At 38.9% G+C, this 13,111-nt stretch overlaps 1 protein-coding gene across 14 annotated transcripts in view; it reads right to left on the reverse strand.

Annotated features, from left to right (window-relative positions):
* The window catches only part of SCEL (sciellin), a 123,796-nt gene that overhangs the window by 43,829 nt on the left and 66,856 nt on the right, over positions 1 to 13,111 (reverse strand). For 7 of the 14 annotated variants that reach the window (XM_070408897.1, XM_070408901.1, XM_070408894.1 and 4 more), the window contains 2 exons: positions 6,522 to 6,581; positions 3,006 to 3,065 (listed from right to left, as the gene is read on the reverse strand). The exons of 4 other annotated variants lie outside the window; for them this stretch is intronic. In XM_070408897.1, the coding sequence (XP_070264998.1) occupies positions 3,006 to 3,065; positions 6,522 to 6,581 (120 nt within the window). The remainder of the gene's footprint in view (positions 1 to 3,005; positions 3,066 to 6,521; positions 6,582 to 13,111) is intronic. 3 more of the 14 variants (XM_070408903.1, XM_070408902.1, XM_070408896.1) reach the window with 1 other exon arrangement.

Below are 13,111 nucleotides of genomic sequence, written 5' to 3' on the forward strand. Positions count from 1 at the left end.
AACCACTGCTTTAGAGTATCTGCATCTAATCTAAATGGAATTTTGCTTTTCTTACCATTTCTCCATGCCCTGTGGCCCTACTAAGATCATATCATAAAGTCTCTGTGATTGCATCTATACATCAAAGATACAGATATTTTAAAGCAACCAGATGTTGACTCAAGTTTTTACTTCTATCCAAATGTCTGAGAATGTGTATACCCAGGCTAAAAGCAGCTAAAAATATTTGAACCTTTTTCATACAAATAATGAAACAATTAACCCGACAGAAATAGCTATTCTACTCCAGAAAACTCCTTGTTGATTTTTCAAACACTTAGTTGGTTTTCGCTTAAACCAAGTATGTGAGATTTAAATGCCAGTGACTGAAAATAAAAATTCCTAAGATTCTATGTCCACATTTGGGTACTCAAAAAATAAATAAATAAAATAACACAACAATAAGCATTGTAACTCCTTCCTTGTAATATTTGTGTTGGTTGTAAGGTTTGCTTTCATTATATTGCCAAGACTTTGATCTCTTTAAACATATTAAATAAAGTACATATGAGTGTAAGGTTATTAAAAGTTCAAAGTTCATAAAGTCAATAAGGTAGGAATGAGCCTGGAATCTAAGATCGTTTTGGCTGGACTTATTGAACAAGTAAAAGACCATCACTAAGGGTTAGGACTTTATTCTATCTGAAATGTGATAATGCTGAGAGTTTTTAATAAGGAAGGGAACATAATCTTATTTTACTTAAAAAAAATCTACAGAATACTGCACACATAACCATACACACATGAATCCCCACAAACTTTTGTATGTATGTGTACACATGTCACACATAGGCATGCGGTACACACATACATACCAACATATGAAAAACAATAGGTAATGATTTGAAATAGTCTAATAAAAATTAGAAAGGAAAATGGGTATTTCTTAGAGAGTCAAAGTAAATTAAATATTTGAACACTAAATAAATTATTAAGAAAGCATAATTCACCTGATATTTATTACTGCTCACAGTTACTTGTATCTACTATGTGCTAGACATGGTAGTATTATGATTCCTATTTTGTTGATGAGTAAATTGAGGCACAGAGCACAGCTAGCCATTGACAGAGTCAGAATTTGAGTCCCAGTCTTATGGACTCCATGTTCCCACTCACTACCTCAAGATACCTCCCTGAACCACCCAAGTAGCCAAGGAAATCAATGCCTTCTTCTCCATCTGTTGGTTGCAAAGTTGTACAGTCTGTGGGCCTCTGACCAAGCCAGGCTGCTGAGAACAGGACGGGCTGGCAGTGAGTGCCCCAGCTTTGCCGCTGCCCCAGCCCTGGCCCTGCTCGCTGGGCCTACAGGCATCAGTGACACATTTAGAATCTAATAATATCATGTCCTGAGTTAACTGAATGGAAACGAGTTCTACTAAAACCACATGGAACTATTTTGTACACTGTTTTCAGCAACATGCCCACAAGCTCAGTTTCAAATCTATTCCCATCTGCTTTTTAAAAAATAAAAATCAGAGGACATAAGCCTTCCAGATTTACTTGACAATTCTTGGGTAGGAGACCTCTTAATGAAGTACACTTTGTTAAACTTTTCATCTTAAACACACACCATGCTTCTCGCACGTAACATATACTACACACAAATATACTACACATGTGAAGACAGTTCACATATGTACATATATACTACTTACACACCCACATACATACACTACTACTACTACTACTACACACACACACACACACACACACACTACTTATATATACATACACACATATACTTCCATATGCACACATTGTGATGGTGAATTTCATGTTTCTTTTTAAAAAAATATATTTTATTGATTTTTTACAGAGAGGAAGGGAGAGGGATAGAGAGTTAGAAACATCAATAAGAGAGAAACATCGATCAGCTGCTCCTTGCACACCCCTACTGGACATGTGCCCGCAACCAAGGTACATGCCCCTGACCAGAATTGAACCTGGGACCTTTCAGTCCACAAGCTGACGATCTATCCACTGAGCCAAACCAGTTAGGGCTAATTTCATGTTTCAACTTGACTGGACCACAGGGTGCCCAGGTATTTGGTCAAACATTATTCTGGGTGTGTCTTCGAGGTTTTCAATGAGATGAACATTTGAATGCTTAGACTGAGTAAAGCAGATAGCCTTCCCTAACATGAATAGGCCCCATCCAATCAGTTGAAGCTCTGAACAGAACAAAGTGTCTAAGAAAAAGGGGACTTCGCCTGCCCGACTGTTTAATCTGCGACATTGGTCTTCTCCTGCCCTTGGACAAGAGCTTACACCATGAGCTCTCCTGGTTCTCAGGCCTTTAGACTTGGACTAGGAGCTGCAGTTTGCTAAATACAGAGCTTGAGACTTCTCAGCATGAGCCAATTCCTTCTAATAAAGCTCTCTCTTTCTCTCTCCCCACCTATCTGTCAATCTATATCTATCTATATGTCTATCTATCTCCTATTCTGCTTCATTGAAGAACCCTAATTAATACATACACTTATAGACACACACTACTTATAGGTACACACATATATACGTACAGGGTGGGGCAAAAGTAGGTTTATAGTTGTGTGTATGGGAAACAGAGTTTATTCTTATATTATTATTTATTAATTATTACATTATTTTCCACATGAAAAACTATAAACCTACTTTTGTCCCACTCTGTTATACATGTACTACTTATACACACATTCACACATACATACATATATACATACATAGAAATCACTTAGCTCAGAAGAGCTCAGTCAAAATTCCCATTTAATATCTCAAAATCCACCTGGCAGCCAACTTTAACCAAGAATAAAATGCAAGAGATCATTTTTGTGTGTGCAAAGTACAATTGCTTAATATAACGTTTCAGGAAAAGAGAGTTCTGCTTCGGCTTGATTTTCAATTTACTCTCCTGAATACAAGCACTCGGGATGCTAATATGCTTACAAATGCCAGACAAAGGGAGGGAAAAGCTTTAAATGTCTTACCTCTTGATATTTTTATTTGTTTCAGGACTCACTTTAATGCGCCCACTGAGGTCTTGTTTTCTTTGAATAAGAAAATAAATTTTACTGAATGTTGTTAAAATAAAACACTAATCAAGTGAACAATGATTGGACAAATTGAGTGGTAAATGTACAAATTCTCTATCATTGTAATTGTTCAAGCTCTAAGTTCAAATAAAAATTTTCTTACATCTTGAGCTGGAGACCATTTAAGTTTCCTTTTTTTTGTTAACAAGAAACATGTTTTCTGTTCTATTCTCAAAATGCATAAGTAAATATGAAACTTGTTATTTAACAAAATCAACTGTCCTCAGATACATCTTGTAAGAATACCCCAAATGGTCAGCATTGAAGTTAAAGTTCTATGCTGGATCCAATCAGAATATAAATTTCTACTAAATAAATCAAATATAATTGCCTATTCTGTTTTTTAAATAAGAGTAATAATGTTAATAAAAAACTTTAAAATATTAAAACTAATAAATATTAATAATAAATATTTTAAAATAATAAAAATATATCCTTTCATATAAACTCAACCATTCCCACATCTCAAACCTTCTAAAGATAATTGAGTTACGGTGAGTTACAAAGGCAAAAAAAAAACAAACCAACCTTAAATGGTAGAAAAATTAATGACTCGCTTCTCAGAGGACATATGTTTCAATTTACTCTCCTGAGTACAAGCCAATTCCTTATGGAAAAGGAACTGGCTTGTATTATGTTCCCCCCATTAAAATGCATTGATAATACCAAAAGGAGCAGAAGCTGCACCCTAAGGGACAGTAGAGGATGGCAATAGTATGTGACTGACTACTGCTGCCATGTCCACATAGTGGGACGACAAGTGGGAGGATGTCCTTACTCCCACTGTGTGCACTTGCCCAGCCCTCCACTGGGCTGCCTTCTGAGACCACCATCCTTAGAGAAGTTCATTTTCAGAATTTTAGTCAAACCTCACTCTTGGCTATCTTTGTCACTTTGGAGATCCACTTTGAAAATATTATCTAGATTGTACTTTCACTGGGCACAAGAAATTCAATTCAGTAACTCATCCTTAAAAACAATCAAAGTCCAAAATCTGGGAGAAAGGGCAACATTGGGACATTTCTTCAAAAATAAGTGATTTTTTTAGAGCAAGGAGGGAAGGACATGCGGCCCATTGCTATTTTCCAATTCCAGGCTAATAAAATATGTCTGTAAAGTTAAAATGCTAAATCATTTTTCTTATGAATTGTCACTTACAGAAATCAGATTTAAGGCGCTAACAAGTCTTAGCTAGTGGTATTTTCACTTGCCCTGGGATTAATTTTGTTAACATTGTCAAGGTCTTCACCAGTTTTTTAAAAGTTTAAATCAGTTTCAAACAGTATTATGTGTTATACATATATATATATATACACATATATATATTTCATATTATTAATGGTTAATTCAAAATTTTATATATATATGATTTTATATATATAATATATATATTCAAGGTTTTAAAGAAAATTATTATACTGATATTAAATTCATTTTTATTATAAAACTAGAGGCCCAGTGCACAAAAATTTGTGCATTGCGGCGGGGGGGGGGGGGGGGACCCTCAGCCCAGCCTATGCCCTCTCGCAGTCTGGGACCCCTCAGGGGATGACCACCTGCTGGCTTAGGCCCACTCCCCAGGGGATTGGGCCTAAGCTGGCAATCAGACATCCCTCTGGCAGCCCAGCATTCCTCGGGGGATGTCCACTTGCCAGCGGGGAGCAGGCCTAAACTGCAGTCGGACATCCTTAGAGCTGCTGAGGAGGCAGGAGAGGCTCCCACCACCACCGCCGTACTGGCAGCCATCAGCCTGGCTTGTGGCTGAGCAGAGCTCCTCCGATGTGAGAGCGCCCTGACCACCAGAGGGCAGCTCCTGCATTGAGCATCTGCCCCCTGGTGGTCAGTGTGTGTCATAGTGACCAGTCATTCCCAGTCCTTCTGCTGTTAGGGTCAGTTTGCATATTACCCTTTTACTATATAGGATAGAGGCCTGGTGCACTGGTTGGGGCTGGCTGGTTTGCCCTGAAGGGTGATCCAGATCAGGATGGGGGTCCCGCTTGGGTGCCTGGCCAGCCTGAATGAGGGGATGATGGCTGTTTGCAGCTGGTCACACCCCCTTCAGGGTGGGGGTCCCCACTGGGGTGCCTGGCCAGTCTGGGTGAGGGGCTAAGGGCCGTTTTCAGGCTGGCGGGTGACTGAAGCTCCCAACCTCTCCTTTTTTTCTTTTCTTTTTTTATTCTGGGATTTATTTACCTTCTATGGCTGTCACTGAAACTAAGAGCCGGCTTTAGCTCTGAGGCTTGCTCCAGCTCTGAGACCTCGGCTTCTGAAAGCAGGTGTCTGGGCTTTGTTTAGCTTCTATAATTGAAACACTGTTGCAACTCCAGCTCTGAGGCCCAGCTGGCTGAAAGCAGGTTTCTGGGGTTTATTTAGCTTCTATAATTGCAACATAGTTGCTTAGAGTGCAGCTCAGAGGCCGGCAGCGGCAGGCGGGGAACCTTGGCTTCCTCAATCACTGGAGCAAGCAAACCTCCTGTTTGCTTCAGCTGCCTGGCTGCCGGCCGCCATCTTGGTTGGCAGTTAATTTGCATATCCTGCTGATTAGCCACTGGGAAGCATAGCGGAGGTATGGTTAATTACCATGTTTGTCTATTATTAGATAGGATTGCCTATAAACAATGTAGTTAAATTAATCTTTGGGATTTAGTTGGCCTATATGTAAATGTAAATTCAAACAAAATGTACTATAGAGTCTCCAAATGAAGGCCAGGGCTGTAGGGGTCAGACACAGAAGAGAGAAGACAAATTTAAAGATGTGACCCTTTCATTATCACTGAGAAGATCACACAATTAATCTGGATGAAAATAACTAAGATTGAGAAACATCAAAGCAGTTCTCATTCTCTGTTAGCCTTATCTGCCCTGGTTTTTGCTTTGATAATTGTTTCTAGATCTTGACTTCTTTAGAAAACCATGAAAACATCATGCCAGTTAAGTCACATCTGAGCTTTATCCATACAAACAAGAATGCCCCTTAAAGGGTGTCAGACATTTCCAGGGCCCGATGACCAGAAAAACTTTTGATGCAATTATCCTTAGCTTATCTTTATTAATTCCCATTGTAATACTTGCTATAAATCAGTTTAGAAAAACTTGCTCACATACCTCTGACTTTGTAATTTTGTCCTTTATATTTCTTCATTTAAATATAACATTTGGGTCATTTTTAAATTGTTTAAGAAGATACAGAATAAGAGATTCTGTAGCAGGTTTTCCTGAATTTACTTTAATGTAACTCAAACATGTGGTCCTATGGAAGCAACATTCATCCTATTCCTTTGCCTGTTATCTCTAATAGGCCTAAAACTGCAACTTCATCTGTGACAGAGCAAAGCATAACACTCCTATTTTTATGAGTGTAAAAAGCTGACCTAAAAAAAGGGAGCCCCATCAAGTAGGAGTTTTACTTACCCTTTCTCATACTGGTCAGCCCTTTGATTAACATGGATAAAATTCCCAAGGTCTTGGTTTCTTGATCACGTTGGGGCAGAGGTGGGTGGGCAGAGCAACAGAGACAGAGAAAGCGAGAACAATTCAATCTCTTAGGAAAATAGCAGATTTCTCACAACAGGAGTAAGATGTTATCAGTACCTAAAGCATCAAAGCATCGGAAGTACTTAGAAATATTGAGTTCAAGGGGCTCTACTCCTGCAATATGCTGACGAGATATAGTAACTATTTAATAGTAAGGTCCTTAGCATCCTCAGTTATGATTAAATCAGCTTAAAAGTATAAGTTCCGCCCTAGCTGGTTTGGCTCAGTGGATAGAGCAACAGCCTGCAGACTGAAAGGTCCCAGGTTTGATTCCAGTCAAGGGCACATGCCTGGGTTGTGGGCTCGATCCCCAGTAGGGGGCATGCAGGAGGCAGCCGATCAATGATTCTCTCTCATCAATGATGTTTCTATCTCTCTCTCCCTCTCCCTTCCTCTCTGAAATATATATATATATATATATATATATATATATATATATATATATATATATAAAGTATAAGTTCCTCCAGCTCTCAGCTTTTTCTTTCTTTGTCCTTTATGGATGGGTTGGTGGGAAGTAACTTTAATATATCTGTTCAGACACTGTCTTCTTTAAACATGAACATCATTCACAACAGGAGAGAAGTTAGATAATCAACATTTTAAATCTTCTTTAAGTTGAACATTTAGAGAAGTCGTTTTAAAATAAAAAGTCCAAAGTTCTGAGCAATCTTGGAAAAGTGGAAGTGACACCATGATGGTTCTAGCATGTTATATAAATTGACCATACCAATAAAATTTTCACATGCCGATCAGATCCTGGTTAGTAATATCGTAAATACAATAGTGTTCAGTGCCTGGTACGTTGTGCCTTGTTGTGTTGTATTTTGTGCCTCTAAATCAACGCAACAGATTCAAGCAACAGCGGCCTCCTGATCACCACACGCTCTGCCTGGGGAACAGTTGCTGAGTCTGAAGCCACCCTCCACCAGCCAGAAGAGCCACCACAACTGTGAACAGCACCCATCAGAGGCTCTGCTATCAACAGAGGAGCCGCTGCTACCACAACCGCCCAAGGAGCAACCACAGACCGAGGAGCCACTGCCACCCAGGGAGCAGCCACTGCCACCCAGGGTCCAGCCACTGAACGATTCAACAACAAGTAATGTCAGTGAGATCAAACATGGGTAGACAAAGAAACCCCCAAAGGAAAGAAAAGGAGGACTCGCCAGAAAAGCAGCTAAGTGAGACAGAGATATGCAACATGACGGAAAAAGAATTCAGAATAAGGTTCCTAGAGTACATGCACCGGATGTTCAAGAAGCAAGAAGAAACAGATGAAAAACTCAACTACGTATGCAAGAAGCTAGAAGAAACAGATGAAAAAATCAACAACTTAAGTAAGTCCCAAGAAGAAATGAAGAGCGACATAGCTGCAATAAAAAACACCATTGAAAGTATCAACAGTAGACTGGGAGAAGCGGAGGACCGAATCAGTGAATTAGAAGACAAGGAAGCAAAACACACTCAAACTGTACTGCAAATGGAGAAAAAAATTAAAAGACAGGAGGAGAGCCTAAGGGAACTTTGGGACAACATGAAACGAAGCAACATACGAATAATAGGGGTGCCAGAACAACAGAAAGATGAACATGGATTAGAAAACCTATTCGAAGAAATAATATCAGAAAACTTCCCTGAGGTGGGGAAGAAAAAAGTCACACAAGCCCAGAGAGTCCCAAACAAGGTGAACCCGAAAAGACCCACACCAAGACACATCATAATTACCATGGCAAATGTTCAGGATAAAGAGAGAATCTTACAGGCTGCAAGAGAGAGGCGGAAAGTAACATACAAGGTATCTCCCATTCGATTATCAAATGATTTCTCAACAGAAACACATCAGGCCAGAAAAGAATGGACGGAAATCTACAAAGTGATGCAAAGCAAAGGACTGAATCCAAGAATACTCTATCCAGCAAGGCTATCATTCAAAATTGAAGGGGAAATAAGAAGCTTCACAGACAAAAAAGGGCTAAGGGAGTTTATCACCACCAAGCCAGCCATGCAAGAAATGCTAAAGGGACTGGTGTAAAAGAAGAAATATCAAGCTCAGAAAGAAATCAGCCACACACACACACAAAAAAAGAAATGGCTACAAACAAGTACCTTTCAATAATAACTTTAAATGTAAATGGACTAAATGCTCCAAATAAAAGACATCGAGTGGCTGAATGGATAAAAAAACATGACCCATACATCTGCTGTCTACAAGAGACCCACCTCATTGGAAAGGACTCACACAGACTGAAAGTGAAGGGATGGAAAAATATCTTTCACGCAAATGGAAAGGAAAAGAAAGCTGGGGTAGCAATACTTATATCTGACAAAATACATCTCAAAGTGAAGGCCATAACCAGAGATAAGGAAGGCCACTTCATAATACTAAAGGGATCAATACAACAAGAAGATATAACCCTGGTAAACATATATGCACCCAATGCAGGAGCACCCACATACATAAGAAAACTTCTGGAAGATATCAGGGGAGATATCGACAATAACACAATCATAGTAGGGGACTTTAATACACCACTGACATCACTGGATAAATCCGCTAGACAAACAATCAGCAAAGAAACAGCAATCCTAAATGACTCACTAGATCAGATGGACTTAATTGACATCTTCAGAACTCTACACCCCACAGCTGCGGAATATACATTCCTCTCAGGTGCTCATGGGACATATTCAAAAATAGACCACATATTGGGTCACAAGCAAAGTCTCCACAAATTCAAGAAGATTGAGATCATAAAAAGCATCTTCTCAGACCACGATGGCATAATGTTAGAAATAAACTACAATAAAAACAACCCAAAATACTCAAACACTTGGAAGCTGAATAGCATGTTATTAAATATTGATTGGGTTACCGATGACATCAAAGAAGAAATTAAAAACATCCTGGACACTAATGACAATGAAAACACAACAATCCAAAACCTCTGGGACACAATGAAAGCAGTCCTGAGAGGGAAGTTTATAGCTCTACAGGCCTATCTCAAAAAACAAGAAAAAATGGTAGTTAATCATCTAACTCTACAACTCAAAGAATTAGAAAGAGAGCAACAAGAAAACCCCAGAGTGAGCAGAAGGAAGGAGATAATAAAGATTAGAGCAGAAATCAATGACATAGAGACCAAAAAAACAATACAGAAAATCAATGAAACCAAGAGCTGGTTCTTTGAAAGGATAAACAAGATTGACAAACCCCTCGCCAGGCTCACCAAGAAGCAAAGAGAAAGGTCCCAAATAAACCAAATCAGAAATGATAGAGGCGAAATAACAACAGACCCCACAGAAATACAAATGATTGTTAAACAATACTACGGGCAACTCTACTCCAACAAACTAGACAACCTGGAGGAAATGAACAAATTCCTAGAAAAATACAACATTCCAAAACTCAATCAGGAAGAATCTAAAAACCTCAATAGGCCAATAACTATGGAAGAAATTGAAGCAGTCATCAGAAAGCTTCCAGCAAACAAAAGCCCAGGGCCAGACGGCTTCACAGGGGAGTTCTACCAAACATTCAAGGAAGAACTAAAACCTACCCTCCTCAGACTACTACAAAAAATTCAAGAGGAAGGAACACTTCCAAGCTCATTCTATGAAGCCAGCATCACCCTAATACCAAAACCAGGTAAAGACATCACAATGAAAGAGAATTACAGGCCAATATCCCTCATGAACATAGATGCCAAAATCCTCAACAAAATCTTAGCAAATCGGATCCAGCAGTACATCAGAAGGATCATACACCATGACCAAGTAGGATTTATCCCAGAGATGCAAGGATGGTACAACATCCGTAAATCAATAAATGTGATACATCACATAAACAAATTGAAAGAAAAAAACCACATGGTCATATCAATTGATGCAGAAAAAGCATTCGACAAAATCCAACACCCATTTTTGATAAAAACTCTCAGAAAGGTGGGAATAGAAGGATCATACCTCAACATAATAAAAGCCATATATGACAAGCCCACAGCCAACATCATACTCAATGGACAAAAACTAACACCATTTCCCCTAAGAACAGGAACAAGACAGGGATGCCCACTCTCACCACTCCTGTTCAACATAGTACTGGAAGTATTAGCCATTGCAATTAGGCAAGAAGAAGAAATAAAAGGCATCCAAATTGGAAAAGAGGAAGTAAAACTGTCCTTATTTGCAGATGACATGATATTATACATACAAAACCCTAGAGACTCCATCAAAAAGCTACTAGACTTAATACATGAATTTGGCAATGTAGCAGGATACAAAATTAACCCCAAGAAATCTGAGGCATTTCTATACACCAATAGTGAACTTTCAGAAAGAGAGATTAGAAAAACAATCCCATTTACCATCGCACCAAAAAAATTAAGATACCTAGGAATAAACTTAACTAAAGAGGTTAAAGACCTCTACTCAGAAAACTACAGGACGTTGAAAAAAGAGATAGAGGAAGACATAAACAGATGGAAGAACATACCATGTTCTTGGATTGGTAGAATCAACATCATTAAAATGTCCATACTACCCAAAGCAATCTATACATTCAACGCACTTCCCATTAAAATACCAATGGCCTTCTTCAAAGATCTAGAACGAACTCTCCAAAAATTCATCTGGAATAAAAAAAGACCCCGAATAGCTGCAGCGATCCTGAGAAAGAACAAAGTAGGTGGGATCTCAATGCCAGATATCAAACTGTATTACAAAGCCACTGTTCTCAAAACTGCCTGGTACTGGCACAAGAACAGACATATAGACCAGTGGAATAGAATAGAGAGTCCAGAAATTAGCCCGAACCAATATGCTCAATTAATTTTTGACAAAGGAGGCATGAACATACAATGGAGCCAAGATAGTCTCTTCAATAAATGGTGTTGGGAAAATTGGATAGATATATGCAAGAAAATGAAACTAGACCACCAACTTACACCATACACAAGAATAAACTCAAAATGGATAAAGGACTTAAATGTACGACAGGAAACCATAAAAATTCTAGAAGAATACAAAGGCAACAAAATCTCAGACTTATGCCAAAACAATTTCTTCACTGATACAGCTCCTAGGGCAGTTGAAACTAAAGAGAAACTGAACAAATGGGACTACATCAAAATAAAAAGCTTCTGCACAGCAAAAGAAACCATCAACAAAACAACAAGAAAACCCACCTCTTGGGAAAACATATTTGCCAACGTCATACCTGATAAGGGCTTAATCTCCAAAATTTATAGGGAACTCATACAACTTAACAAAAAGAAGATAAACAATCCAATCAAAAAATGGGCAAAGGATCTAAATAGACACCTTTCAAAAGAGGACATTCAGAAAGCCAAGAGGCATATGAAAACATGCTCAAAGTCACTAATCATCCGAGAGATGCAAATCAAAACAACAATGAGGTACCATCTCACACCTGTCAGAATGGCCATCATCAACAAATCAACAAACGACAAGTGCTGGAGAGGATGTGGAGAAAAAGGAACACTTGTGCACTGCTGGTGGGAATGCAGACTGGTGCAGCCACTATGGAAGGCAGTATGGAGGTTCCTCAAAAAATTGGAAATGGAACTCCCATTTGACCCTGTGATCCCACTACTAGGAATATATCCCAAGAAACCAGAAACACCTATCAGAAAGGATATATGTAACCAGATGTTCATAGCAGCACAATTCACCATAGCTAAGATCTGGAAACAGCCTAAGTGCCCATCAGTAGATGAATGGATTAGAAAACTGTGGTACATCTACACGATGGAATACTATGCTGCTGTTAAAAAGAAGGAACTCCTACCATTTGCAACATCATGGATGGAACTGGAGAGCATAATGCTAAGTGAAACAAGCCAGTCAATGAAGGAAAAATACCACATGATCTCACTCATTCATGGATAATAAAGACCATTACAAACTTTTGAACAATAATAGATACAGAGGCAGAGCTGCCTCAAACTGATTGTCAAACTGCAGTGGGAAGGCCAGAGAGAGTTGGGGGGCAGGAGGGAGGGGAGTAAGAGATCAACCGAAGGACTTGTATGCATGCATATAAGCATAACTAATGGACATAAGACACTGGGGGGTAAGGGAAGGTAGGGGTTTGTCAAGGGCGGGGGGGGGGGGGAAGGACACTTATGTAATACCCTTTGTAATACTTTAAGCGAAAAATAAAAAAAAAAAAAAAAAAAATTTTCACATGCCAATAGCATAAAACTATTAGGAAATATAAGAACTTATCCCTTTCAAGTCCCCAATTATCCAAGCATTCCCCTTTGCTATTTTCATCCATCTCTGATTTCACTGTGATAAGACTATTGACATTTTAATTTTTTTTTCAAAATAAGAAAAAAGGAAGGGAGGGAGAGAGGGAAGAATAAAAAGGAACTATGAACTCCCCCTACTATACCAACATGATCAGTCATTCCTGCATCAAAGCCCAGTTGCTATTAAGCTAT

The sequence above is a fragment of the Myotis yumanensis genome, unplaced genomic scaffold (assembly GCF_028538775.1).
Source record: "Myotis yumanensis isolate MYYU_CA2020_CCGP unplaced genomic scaffold, mMyoYum1.0.hap1 SCAF_3, whole genome shotgun sequence".
Taxonomy (NCBI): Eukaryota; Metazoa; Chordata; class Mammalia; order Chiroptera; family Vespertilionidae; genus Myotis; species Myotis yumanensis.